At 44.6% G+C, this 13,696-nt stretch overlaps 1 protein-coding gene and 1 pseudogene across 1 annotated transcript; one reads left to right on the top strand and one right to left on the bottom strand.

Moving 5' to 3' along the window:
- Positions 1 to 475: 475 nt before the first annotated feature.
- LOC121847483 lies at positions 476 to 2,159 on the bottom strand (annotated as a pseudogene).
- An 89-nt stretch (positions 2,160 to 2,248) lies between these two features.
- Positions 2,249 to 5,230, top strand: LOC121847484 (serine/threonine-protein phosphatase 6 regulatory ankyrin repeat subunit A-like). The gene is made up of 4 exons (XM_042328822.1): positions 2,249 to 2,754; positions 3,818 to 3,876; positions 4,424 to 4,624; positions 5,061 to 5,230. The coding sequence occupies exons 1-3, from the start codon at positions 2,685 to 2,687 to the stop codon at positions 4,598 to 4,600; spliced, it is 306 nt and encodes a 101-aa protein (XP_042184756.1). The 5' UTR covers positions 2,249 to 2,684; the 3' UTR covers positions 4,601 to 4,624; positions 5,061 to 5,230.
- The last annotated feature ends 8,466 nt before the right edge of the window (positions 5,231 to 13,696 follow it).

The raw sequence follows: 13,696 nt of genomic DNA, 5'->3' as shown, positions 1-13,696 counted from the left end.
AGCAAGTCAGTTCTGTTTTGCCCTGCGAGGTGGGACAGAGAGCCCGTATATACGAAAATACCATTTACCACTTATTGCTTAGCTAATAAACAATACATAGCATACAGCGGTGCCTCATTGTCATATTTTCCCTGACACAAGTGAAAAATTGAGGGATAAACCAAAAATATAAACGGTAATTGAGAAGTAAAAACCGTAAAGTTGTCATGTAGCAAAGTAGGCAACACGTAAACAAGTTGTGACCGGAAATGGCGTCAAAATGCTGTGAGCTATCATGTGATGCTACTAGCATAAATGGACCAACACTGAGCAAATGTAGCTTAAGTCAAATGGTAATTTAAAACAGTGGTCAAAGTAATATTGCTGGCGCATGGATATAATGCAAAATAAATGTTGCCATCACCCCAGTTACTCAAGTCAGGTCATAGACCTCAACTCCAAGTAGGAACCACCAAAACAATAGAGGACACAAGTATTACAGTTAATGTTTATTTGAGTCAAAACAAGCAAATGCAGTTACACACTGGACTAGAGTACCCGTTAACTATTGCATGTCCCACGTCAGATATCCATGGCGTCGTCGCCGGACGGGCCGGTGGCAGCTTCAGAGGTGGCGTCGTCGCCAGACGGGCCGGTGGCAGCTTCAGAGGTGGCGTCGTCGCCAGACGGGCCGGTGGCAGCTTCAGAGGTGGCGCGTGGCAGCTTCAGAGGTGGCGTCGTCGACGGGCCGGTGGGCAGCTTCAGAGGTGGCGTCGTCGCCAGACGGGCCGGTGGCAGCTTCAGAGGTGGCGTCGTCGCCGCCGGTGGACGGGCCGGTGGCAGCTTCAGAGGTGGCGTCGTCGCCAGAGGACGGGCCGGTGGCAGCTTCAGAGGTGGCGTCGTCGCCAGACGGGCCGGTGGCAGCTTCAGAGGTGGCGTCGTCGCCAGACGGGCCGGTGGCAGCCTCAGAGGTGGCGTCGTCGCCAGACGGGCCGGTGGCAGCCTCAGAGGTGGCGTCGTCGCCAGACGGGCCGGTGGCAGCCAGAGGTGGCCGGTGGCAGGCAGACGGGCCGGTGGCAGCTTCAGAGGTGGCGTCGTCGCCAGAGGTGGCAGCTTCAGAGGTGGCGTCGCCGCCAGACGGTGGGCCGGTGGCAGCTTCGCCAGAGGTGGCAGAGGTGGCGTCGCCAGACGGTGGCAGCTTCAGAGGTGGCGTCGTGGCGGTGGCAGCTTCAGAGGTGGCGTCGTCGCCAGACGGGCCGGTGGCAGCTTCAGAGGTGGCGTCGTCGCCAGACGGACGGTGGGCTTCAGAGGTGGCGTGGCCAGACGGGCCGGTGGCAGCTTCAGAGGTGGCGTCGTCAGAGGACATGCGCCTCAGCTTCTCCTCAGAGGACAGGGCATCATTTGCCGGAGAGCTACCATGGTTTGGAGAAGCTTGGGATTCTACTTCATTGGTCTCTAAATACTCTTGAGAAAAAACAAAAGGAACAGTTGGGTATTCTACAGCAACACATCTGTGCTACACGGTCTGGGCCAAATTGCTAATCGAATTTTGAGCAACATGAACCCAACAGTTTTAAAGTATATGTTTCAAGCCGTACCTTCTCTGGCTTGTTTAGCGTCAGACCCTATGGATCGGAGCAAGGCCAGGGCATGCACAATGGAGACGTCATTTGATGACAGCTCTGAAAAGGGTAGGTTAAGGTACACAAGCAAAAGGTTTGACAACATTATTTAGACTGAGTTACTCTATGCTGTTGAATGAGTGTCAAACACAGCAGCACCATAGACAGTGACAAAGAACATAGCTAGCAGGGTTGTGGAAAGAAACACTTACCTCCAAGTCTCCTCTGCAGAGAGACTTGATCTTGCTTCTGGGACTTTCCAACAGGGTAACAAGAAACTGAGGAGAAAGTGTTGACAGAAGTTGAGTTCACACAAAATAGCTACATATTAATAGCAGTGAAGAATAAAAGATGACCAACGCGGAAGATACAGACAGTCAAATATTAATACCCAACTTATAAAGTTAAGCATATTTACCAAACAAATCCCTTAAACATTAGTGAACCAACCTTTGACAACCCCCACAGTCATCACAACGAGCAGCAATTCTCTCACACCTCCCATGATCATGAAAATAGTCTGTGTTATCAACAGGTAATGTCTTCCCATGGCCTGTATGAGGCTTATATAGGCCACTAATGACCGTTTACCTGACAAACATGGCTTAACGATCAATTAACAAGCTTGATTGAGTTGTTACGTTCAGATAGAAATAGACCATGTAGAACATATGTTGATTCTTATCAAGTTGGTGGGCAGGCAATCTTTTCTACTCCATATATTGCATTTATATCTGTAATGATTAACCCTAATGGTCTCAGATCAGCAGTAGAAAGAAGTAGGCCTAATTATTTTAGGTTTTACAATGCTCCTGGGAAATGGGTAGGCCTCCACCTATAGTCCTTCACAGTTTTACAGCTGTGATATATTTATTTATTTACATAGATCACATACATAAATAAATATGTTAGCTGTAGGCAGCGTTGAGATAAAATTCCCATATTCTATTGCTACTAACATAAATCCTACTATATCATGTTTTCCTCATTTGCTCTGTAGGAGGTTCGTCATATGAAGGACATTCAAGTGGATGTGACCCCTAACCTGCAATAGGGGCTTAGTGAGGTGACAGACATCCTGTAATGGATCTCCAGCTAGTGTCTGAGGACCTGGAGAAGGCTGTGTCTACAGCTGTGGGGCAGGACAAGCATGGTAACCTAACCTCACTGTATGAAGGATTTTATTGTTATGGATAGTCATCTCCAATCTGTTCAAATATCACTGTTGTTGATAAACACATTACCAAAATGATTCACACTTGTCTTCCTATTTCCACATAATCTGTCATGGTTCCCCACCCCAACAGGGCATAAAACCCTCTTTATTGCTACTGCTAATACACCCAAATCCAACAGCGTTCGAGTATCTTATTGCTTTGCTTTACCCTGAATGGCAACAAGTACACAAGCATGTCACTTTATCCATCCACACCCACTCTACTGCCGCATGGCCACTGCGGCTGAGACTTTCACCCTCTCGTTACAGGTATAGCAGGTAACCAACCCCACCCGGGTCTTACCCCCTAGGACTTACCCTTTGCAGGTACCTGCCTGCTCGGGCTTACCTTCCGGGACTCACCCTATTCTTATAGTACTAGCAGGAACCAACCTACTCGGGATTTACCCCCTAGGAGTTACCCTCTACAGGTTTGGGTTTACCTTCCGGGACTTACCATATACCACAAAGCTACGACCGGTCGTAATACAATGGGACTACTGAATAAGCTCAGGCTTTCTAGGTTTGTACCCTATAATTAGTGATAACGGGTGTAGGAACTGTGCCTACCTTGTTTCTGTTTCACTGATTCGGAATCTCTAGTTCGACTGCAAATCACGGTGAACCCTGCTCGCAGTGCCAACTGTTAGGTTCTAATTCTCAGAGTAAAAACTCTGACCGCTACCCCAAAGTGCTCACTCCTCCCCAACTCAAGGCTGACATGGTGATTGGTACCAGACTGTGTCTCTTCTCATCCCAGAGGATCCCACCCATAGGATGCCTGATGGCTAACAATAACATAGCCTGACATAATGTAAACGTTATACATTAAGCTCTCTCCCTCAGTGACATGAATTTGTATATTTCATATTCTCAGAACCCAACAGTAGGTTTTAAGGTGTGGCTGCATGTTTGTCGTGGACGCATCGTCACTCTTGATGTTCTTTTTCCAAGTCTGAACTGGCCGTTCTTCTCTTTCCTTGACTAATTGAAACCTCAGGGACAGACTTCCTGAACGACTCTGATGTCAGAGCTCCCATCAGCCCTCTACACCTCGCTGTGAGTAAAGCCTACCTGCTCCTGTAGTGGTCTCCATATGACAAATGGCACCCTATTCCCTATTTAGTACACTACGGTTGACCAGATCCTTATAGGCCCTGATCAAAAGTAGTTCACTACATAGGGAATAGGGTGCTATCTGGGATGCAAGCATGGTGTAGATTTTCCACAGGAAGTTGACTGTCCAGACAGACTCACACACCATATTCCGATCTATTCCTGATTAGTGTAAAATACATGCATATTCTACACAGTGATGATGAGGATGATTTCCATATTTTGCCATTTGAGTTAATCAACCTCAGAGGAGAAGTAGAGTGTTTGTTTCTCAATCCCACGCTTGGCAGGAACCTCCGATGTTGATGCTGGGCGGGAGCAAAAATGGGCTCCCGATTGAAAGACTCTGGTCTACTTTAGAGGTCTAGCACTGTATTTCTGTTCAGGCGTACCACTGGTCTACTCTAGGACAGTGATTATATTAAGAGTGAATATCTATTCAGGCGTAGCACTGGACTTTGCCTGAGTCTGTGTTTGTGTTTCTCTTCAGGCGTACCACAGTCCCCACTATGCTATGGAGGTCCTGGTTCAGTCTCTGCTGGATCTAGACGTGAGGGACAGCCAGGGGCGCACCCCTCTGGACCTGGCTGCCTTAAAAAGCATGTGGAGTGTGTTGACGTCCTCATCAACCAGGAAGCCTCCATCCTGGTTAAAGACTTCACTCTGAAGAGGACCCCCATCCACGCTGCAGGTAGACATAAGGATATCACATAGAGCTTCTGTAATTAAAAAGTTTTCCTGACCAAGATGGCCATTTGTTTGGTCATGTTGCTAGGACGACAATGTCCACTCTAGGGATGTTACATGGTATCGTGTGAAAATGCCCACTAGACACTGATCTAAGGTCATTTGTTGTCATGTTCTCCACTAATGATTGAGGATCTAGGGAGGGTAAGCTGATCCTAGATCAGTGCACAGGGAAGACTTCTATCCAGAGCCAGGTACACAGCTAGCAGGTGACAGGCTTCGATGGCCTCAGCCCCAAAATTCTTTATTATCCGCTGTGTTAACATCATGAGGATGTCATCTACCAACACTGTTCTAGAAATCTGTCTGTTCATGTGAAGGTTATAGTCGTCCAGCAATCTGCTCATATCCTCTCTGTTTATCCTCTCTGTTTATTACAGCCTGGTTATTACCAGTTTGTAATATGACCTGTTGTCGGTGCTGAGCGGACACACAGACTGTGTGTACTCACTGTTCAACAAGGGAGCCAGCGTAGAAGCCAAAGACAAATGGCACAGAACAGCTCTACACAGAAGGGTTGTGAGGAGAGTTGGCTGTACGCGCTCACACACAGAAAGGAGAGGGGGAGGCACAACGCCAGCTTCCTGGTTCGGGAAGGTAAGGGGCGGAGCCATGTCCACCTGGTGGCGGCGTCCGGACACATCGGGGTGCTGGGGTGGCTCCTACACACCGCCCAGTCAGTGTGGACCCTCCCCGTCATCACAGACAACCAGGGCTACACGCCACTACACTGGGCCTGCTACAACGGTATGTACTGGACAGAGGGACGGCGAAGTGGGCCAGAGGCCACAAACAAATACACACATAAACATAGCGTGTCTTAAATCACCACAGCCAGCTTCAGGAGGGCACGAACCGAGACAGTCCGCACAGGAACCTTAAGAGTCCCTCAGACAGAGAGAGAGAAGAGGGAGGGATAGGGGGAGGCACAACAGGCCCACACTCATCCTCTCGTACCACCAGGTTCCCTTCCAGCAGATACTGGACTTCAGAGGAACTGCTGCTGCTATACCCCATCTTTACCTTTACCCACAAAGGTCCTAAACGGTAGAAAGTGTCCGGCCAACAGACAGACGCACACCTTATGACGGCAATAACCTGTAGTCCAAGGGGATAGTAGCACTTCACTGAGAGCAAAACAGACAGGGACCAAAAGATGTGGAAGAAGCATTTTCAAAACCAGTTTTGACTGTAGAAATTGGGCTGTGTTTGTTCTGAGAAAAGACATAAGGAGTGATGTTTCATTTAAGTTTCATGAGAGTGATTGTCATGTTTATCCGCACACTAAGACAGTCAGAACACACCTAGCCTCTTGTCTGTAATCCACGTGGGAGGAGGGGAAATCATACATTTTGTATGAACAAATATTTTAATAAAATCATTCATGTCTTAAGCTCTGTGGGAATAAAAAAATGGTAGCATTTGCTCTGATGGGTAATTGTAAAGATTTAATGCATCCCAAAAGGAACCCTATACTGAATAGTACACTACTGTTGAACAGGGTCCATAGGGTTCTGGTCAAAAGCAGTGCCATTTAGGATGCTGGTATGTGAGCAACAGGACTTTTTGATGGGACATATTACATTATTAAACCTACCTGTCCTTTGGCCTCTAGAAAGTAAATGATTCATTAATGTATTCTTTCTTGTGATATTTATGTCATCATTTTGTGCCTTCGTTAGTTACTGAGGGGAGGTTAGGAGAGTAGGGGCACCTGTATGAGCGACGAGAGCTGGTTTTACATGTAAGCATTCACTAATAGGAAACCAAGTCAGTTAGGAGAGAAGACTAGTAGACACCCAGCAGAGTAATTTAAATGCAAGTTGTCAACCGTGATATTAGTTAGCACTGACACCATTAACCCCGATTCTAGCAACATCCTCATATGTACATGGCCAAGATGTTCAAATGTTCATAAATTACCAGCATGGTCAAATAATAATAATCACAGGCAGAACAATTGAAACTGGAGCAGCAGCACAGCCAGGTGGACTGGGGACAGCAAGGAGTCATCATGCCAGGTAGTCCTGAAGCATGGTCCTAGGGCTCAGGTCCTCCGAGAGAGAGAAAGAAAGAGAGAAAGAGAGAATTAGAGAGAGCATACTTAAATTCACACAGGACACCGGATAGGACAGGAGAAGTACTCCAGATATAACAAACTGACCCTTGCCCCCCGACACATAAACTACTGCAGCATAAATCCTGGAGGCTGAGACAGGAGGGGTCAGGAGACACTGTGGCCCCATCCGATGACACCCCCGGACAGGGCCAAACAGTAAGGATATAACCCCACCCACTTTGCCAAAGCACAGCCCCCACACCACTAGAGGGATATCTTCAACCACCAACTTACCATCCTGAGACAAGGCCCGAGTATAGCCCACAAAGATCTCCGCCACGGCACAACCCAAGGGGAGGGCGCCAACCCAGACAGGAAGATCACATCAGTGACTCAACCCACTCAAGTGACGCACCCCTCCTAGGCACGGTATGAAAGAGCCCTAGTAAGCCAGTGACTCAGCCCCTGTTAATAGGGTTAGAGGCAGAGAATCCCAGTGGAAAGAGGGGAGCCGGCCAGGCAGAGACAGCAAGGGCGGTTCGTTGCTCCAGAGCCTTTCCGTTCACCTTCACACTCCTGGGCCAGACTACACACCATCATATGACCCACTGAAGAGATGAGTCTTCAGTAAAGACTTAAAGGTTGAGACCGAGTTTGCGTCTCTCACATGGGTAGGCAGACCATTCCATAAAAATGGAGCTCTATAGGAGAAAGCCCTGCCTCCAGCTGTTTGCTTAGAAATTCTAGGGACAATTAGGAGGCCTGCGTCTTGTGACCGTAGCGTACGTGTAGGTATGTATGGCAGGACCAAATCAGAGAGATAGGTAGGAGCAAGCCCATGTAATGCTTTGTAGGTTAGCAGTAAAACCTTGAAATCAGCCCTTGCCTTGACAGGAAGCCAGTGTAGGGAGGCTAGCACTGGAGTAATTTGATATATTTTTTTGGTTCTAGTCAGGATCCTATTTAGCACTAACTGAAGTTTATTTAGTGGAAGAGGACAAACAATTCAGAGAGACAAACTGATATCTTTCCGACAGATAAGATCTAAACCAGGCCAGAACTTGTCCGTATAGACCAATTTGAGTTTCCAATCTCTCCAAAAGAATGTGGTGATCGATGGTATCAAAAGCAGCACTAAGGTCTAGGAGCACGAGAACAGATGCAGAGCCCCGGTCTGATGCCATTAAAAGGTCATTTACCACCTTCACAAGTGCAGTCTCAGTGCTATGATGGGGTCTAAAACCAGACTGAAGCATTCCGTATACATTGTTTGTCTTCAGGAAGGCAGTGAGTTGCTGCGCAACAGCCTTTTCTAAAAATGTTGAGAGGAATGGAAGATTCGATATAGGCCGATAGTTTTTATATTTTCTGGGTCAAGGTTTTGGCTTTTCAGAGAGGCTTTATTACTGCCACTTTTAGTGAGTTTGGTACACATCCGGTGGATAGAGAGCCGTTTATTATGTTCAACATAGGAGGGCCAAGCACAGGAAGCAGCTCTTTCAGTAGTTTAGTTGGAATAGGGTCCAGTATGGAGCTTGAAGGTTTAGAGGCCATGATTATTTTCATCATTGCGTCAAGGGATATAGTACTAAAACACTTGAGTGTCTCTCTTGATCCTAGGTCCTGGCAGAGTTGTGCAGACTCAGGACAACTGAGCTTTGAAGGAATACGCAGATTTAAAGAGGAATCCGTAATTTGCTTTCTAATAATCATCTTTTCCTCAAAGAAGTTCATGAATTTATTACTGCTGAGGTGAAAGCCATCCTCTTTTGGGGAATGCTGCTTTTTAGTTAGCTTTGCGACAGTATCAAAACTAATTTCGGATTGTTCTTATTTTCCTCAATTAAGTTGGAAAAAATAGGATGATCGAGCAGCAGCAAGGGCTCTTCGATACTGCACGGTACTGTCTTTCCAAGCTAGTCGGAAGACTTCCAGTTTGGTGTGGCGACATTTCCGTTCCAATTTTCTGGAAGCTTGCTTCAGAGCTCAGGTATTTCTGTATACCAGGGAGCTAGTTATCTGTCAAACTGCTTTGCTTTATCTTGGCCAGGTCGCAATTGTAAATGAGAACTTGTTCTCAACTTGCCTACCTGGTTAAATAAAGGTAAAATAAAATAAATAAAATAAAATGTCAGCCACAGGGAAGTTGGACCACCTGACGGGAGAGAGAAACAAACCAGACAGAGAAACATCAAACCAGACTGCGTGCTTGACTATAACCTCAAATTGGGGGCAGTGGATAAGGCTGACATGATAAACAGCTTTGGGGAATGCACTCAGAAAACGACCAAGTGGTATAAGATATTTCTAAATTTTTCCAGGGTAGCGTCAAAATACAACATCTTCTTCTGATGCATTTAGCATTGTTTTACAGAGCTAATAGAAGAATGTAACTAGCTACATAAGCACAATTTAATATATAACACCATAAAAGGTGAGTAACGTTACCTAGCGTGTCCGCGGTTATAAGGAATATACACAAATATATTATGTTCCATACACACAGTGAGCTACAGTAGACACAGTATAACACGACACACAGAAACTATTATAACGTAATAAGGCACTTACTTTGATAGAAATGCAGTCGGGATTTGAAGATGGGTGTCTGTTGTGACGCCTCTAGCACGGAGACACTGTGCCACTTGGGAGTCATAAAGCCAGGGTAGCTTCAAAATACAACACATGCTAATACTTCCCTGACGCAATTAGCATTGTTTTCCAGAGCTAATAGAATAATGTAGCTAGCTACCTAATCATTGAGTATAACACCATAAATGTTATGAAATGAGTAACGTTACATTGCGTGTCCACGGTTATAAGGAATATACCCAAAATATTATGCTACAGTAGAAACGACATGCAGAAACTATTATAACGTAATAAGGCACTTTGATAGAAACGCACACATTTCCAAAGTTATTATTGGTAACGAAAACAACTTTGATTGCGATGCAGGCGACAGGTGGAAAACATGAACACGTGTGTGCAGGACGGCAGATGAGCAAATGTCTGCAGACTTGAACTGCACAAACAATTGAGAAGTGTTTGGGGAATTTTGTCCGGGTCAGAAATGACAAAAAAAATAATTGGTCCGCAAAAGTAAAAATGACTACTTGTATGTGAATGAATGAGGCGGAACACACCTCATTTCAAACTGTTATTAGAAATAAAAAAACTTATTAGAAAATAATTTAAAATTGACAAATAAAAACAGGCTGCATGCTTTGGTTTGAGGGCAGCGCCGATTAAATGTACTGTTACGTATCAATCACACTCTGGAATGGAGAGAACGTTCTAACATCACGTGCATAAAAAAAACTCACGCTGGGGTGACCGTTAGAGATATTTGGAACTCACGCATGAAAGGGTTAAAACACTGTATGTATATATATATAAAAATAATATGACATTTGTAATGTCTTTATTGTTTTGAAACTTCTGTATGTGTGATGTCTACTGTTAATTTTTATTGTTTATTTCACTTTATATATTATCTACCTCACTTGCTTTGGCAATGTTAACACATGTTTCCCATGCCAATAAAGCCCTTGAATTGAATTGAATTGAGATAGAAAGAGAGAACAAGAGAGCGAGAAAGAGGTGATGAAGACCTGCAAATGAGGATGATCACTGTGACTTAGAGATGACTCCCCATCAGCGGCTCAGCTGGGTTATCAGCACCTAGAGAGAGTCAAAGAGACATATTAAACCACTGAGAACTGACTAGAGCTCAGCAAAGCCAACAGGAGAAGGAGGAGAGTACAAAAGTACCTTATCAATACAGAATTCAAGAGGGAGGAGCAAGAGAGAGAGGGAAATAGAAAGGAGAGAGATAGAGGGAGGGAGGGGATTAGTAATGAAAATATAACTCTTGACACTATGACTGTTAGATGCTGCTGTGATTCCCTTTGTAATAAAGAAAGGAAATACTCTGCGTCCGCCGCTCAGTGGTTCTAAATACAATTTTCATGCCCCCTACCCTCCACACATTAAATTGCCTTTACTTATGCTGGGTCGAATTGTCTCCTAGGAGATTTAAGGCTGGATATTTATTTACAAAGCCATATTGCAATAAATTGTCTTTGTACAACTGTCATTGGCACAAGGGTTAGCTGATTAGGCTTCCTATATTGATCCCTAATCCTACCTCCTCCTCTCCTCCCGATCCAGTCCTCCTCTCCTCCTTTCCCTCCTCTTCTCCATGGCAGTGTTCTCTACTGCCACTGCCGGCAGCTTAGTAACGATCCCTTTCTCCCTCTTTCTTTCCATGGGCCTTGAGATCCTTCTTTAATGCTTTAAAACCCTGTCGTCATCTCCAGGCAACTCAAAGGCTGTTGAGCTCAATAAGACTCAATTTATTCCCCTGAAGAATTCATACAGAGAAGAAGCTGAGTTCCTTTAAGAATCAACACCCTCCTTTTCTCCCTCCCTTCATTCCTCCTTCCATTCCCTCTGCTTATACTGTATATGCTCCTCAACCGAGGGAGCTGACATGATCATATAAACTCTGTATGAACGTACCTGACAACTTAAAGGCCCAGTGCAGTCAAAATGTGATTTTCCTGTGTTTTATATATATTTTCACACTATGAGGTTGGAGTAATACTGTGAAATAGTGAAAATGATGATATGCCCTTTTAGTGTAAGAGCTGTTTGAAAAGCCTGTTTTGGTGGGATTGAGTTTTGACCTGCCTGATGACATTACCAGCTGGTAATTTAGTTACTGGACCAATAACAAAGTGTGTTCCAAACCTCTCTGCCAATAACAGCTTGTTTTCAGTTTTGCCCTCCCAACTTAGACCACGCCCAGACAATCTTAGCAAAATTCTTGCATGAGAAATTGCTTTTTGCTTAGAAGCTATTTTTGTTCCTTTTTGACCATTTTAATTTAAAACAATCTCAGTAAGATACATTGTTAACCAGCAATGATTTGATATTGAAATAAAAATGGCTGCATTGAACCTTTAAGCAGATTTAATAATCAGGGTTAACTTGGGTTGAATATGGGCTTTGTGCCAGCAGTGGAAATAGATAGACTTAAGGCCACAGAATTAAAATCCATTGGATATTACTTTATTCAAAGCCAAGGCTTTTTTTCTTTTGAAGCCAGGAGGAGGCTGGTATCAGCTACATTTATGCCTTTACTGGACTATGGAGATAATTTATATATGAATGCTTCCACTCAGTGTTTGAGATCCTTTGACACCTTTATGGCACTTTGAAATGTATTTTAAACTGCAAAACCCTTACGCACCACTGCACTTTGTATACCAGGGTTGGCTGGCCTTCTCTAGTAACTCGTAGGCTCAGGCACTGTAATACTTTTATATACAAAGCATATTTGGGGTTTACTACCTTTTTATTTGGGCCTTTTTATTGTTCAGAAATGTGGTGGGTACTCTCTTCGTTCGCTGGACTTTATCCTGCTTACTGTTCCAAATGTCCGAACTGAATTTGGTAAAAGGGCTTTTATGTACTCTGCGCCATCGTCTTGGAACGCCTTACAAAATACTTTTAAACTGGAAGAACTTGACCCGATTGGTATTTTTAAATCACTGATGAATGATCTTGATTCTGATTCCCTGACCTGTCAATGTTTTTAATTAGCTGTTTTTGATTTTGTTATACTCTTGTGAATTCTATAGTTTTTACTAGATTACTTGTAGTTTTTCATGTTGTTTGTCTGTAATTTTTGTAATGACTTGGTGCTGCCTATCTTGGCCAGGATGCTCTTGAAAAGAGATTTTAAATCTCAATGAGCCCTTCCTGGTTAAATAAAAGTTAAATAAATAAAAAGGCAGAGACTGTGAGAGGAGACCTTGAGAGAAGGATGGTCCTAGGAGATGCTAATCTAATGAGCTTCTATCCTCCCCTGGCCATAAGACTTAAATGGCTAACAACTACAGCTCCCTCTCACACCTACTCTGCTACTAAAATTATGATTAATTAGTAGTAGCGTAGACCACTACGCTACTACTGTTCATTGATTATTGATTGCCATCACCATTAGTATCTGTATAGCTATGCTGCTACTGGTCACTATTAATCCTGTTTACGTGTACATTATACCGTTAGCATATTAACATAAGTATTTGTATATTCCTGCTATCAGTCACGTTCACCCCTGTTTAAATGTTCACTACATGACCAAAAGTATGTGGAAAGAAATCTTTGCAGTTTTAAAGCTAGTTTCCTACAATTCTACATATTTTGTAATGACTTGTGCCAAGTTAATGTGATATCTGAGTGAAAATTACGAACAAAATCAATGGAGGTCTCCTTGAGGTGAGGGCCCCTGTGCCCTGTCTGTATTCTACCATGTTTGATAGCTGGGTAGACTAACGTCCAATCTAAAAAGTGTCAGCTGACATGGCAGCTGGGCGATTAGTTGGGCGATTAGTTGGGCGATTAGGCTTGGCTCGCAGTTGGCGTTCTAATTCATCCCAAATGTGTTCGTTGGGGTTGAGGTCAGGGCTCTGTGCAGGCCAGTCAAGTTTTTCCACTCCGATCTCGACAAACCATTTCTGTATGGACCTCGCTTTGTGCACAGGCGCATTGTCATGCTGAAACAGGGAAGGGCATTCCCCAAACTGTTGCCACAAAGTTGGAAGCACAGAATCATCAAGAATGTCATTATGTGCTGTAGCGTTAAGAGGTAAGATTTCCCTTCACTGGAACTAAGGGGCCAAGCCCGAACCATGACACATAGCCACAGACCATTACTCCTCCTCCACCAAACTTTACAGTTGGCACCATTCATTCGAGTAGGTAGCGTTCTCCTGGCATCTGTCAAACCCAGATTCGGCCATCGGACTGTTAGATGGTGAAGCGTGATTCATCACTCCAGAGAACACGTTTCCACTGCTCCAGAGTCCAATGGCGGAAAGCTTTACACCACTCCAGCTGACATTTGGCACTGCGTAGGGTGATCAAAGGCTTGTGTGCGGCTGCTTG

The sequence above is a fragment of the Oncorhynchus tshawytscha genome, linkage group LG10 (assembly GCF_018296145.1).
Source record: "Oncorhynchus tshawytscha isolate Ot180627B linkage group LG10, Otsh_v2.0, whole genome shotgun sequence".
Lineage (NCBI taxonomy): Eukaryota > Metazoa > Chordata > Actinopteri > Salmoniformes > Salmonidae > Oncorhynchus > Oncorhynchus tshawytscha.
The sequence above is the reverse complement of the archived record's forward strand: the minus strand, read 5'-3'. Positions and strand labels throughout refer to the sequence as shown.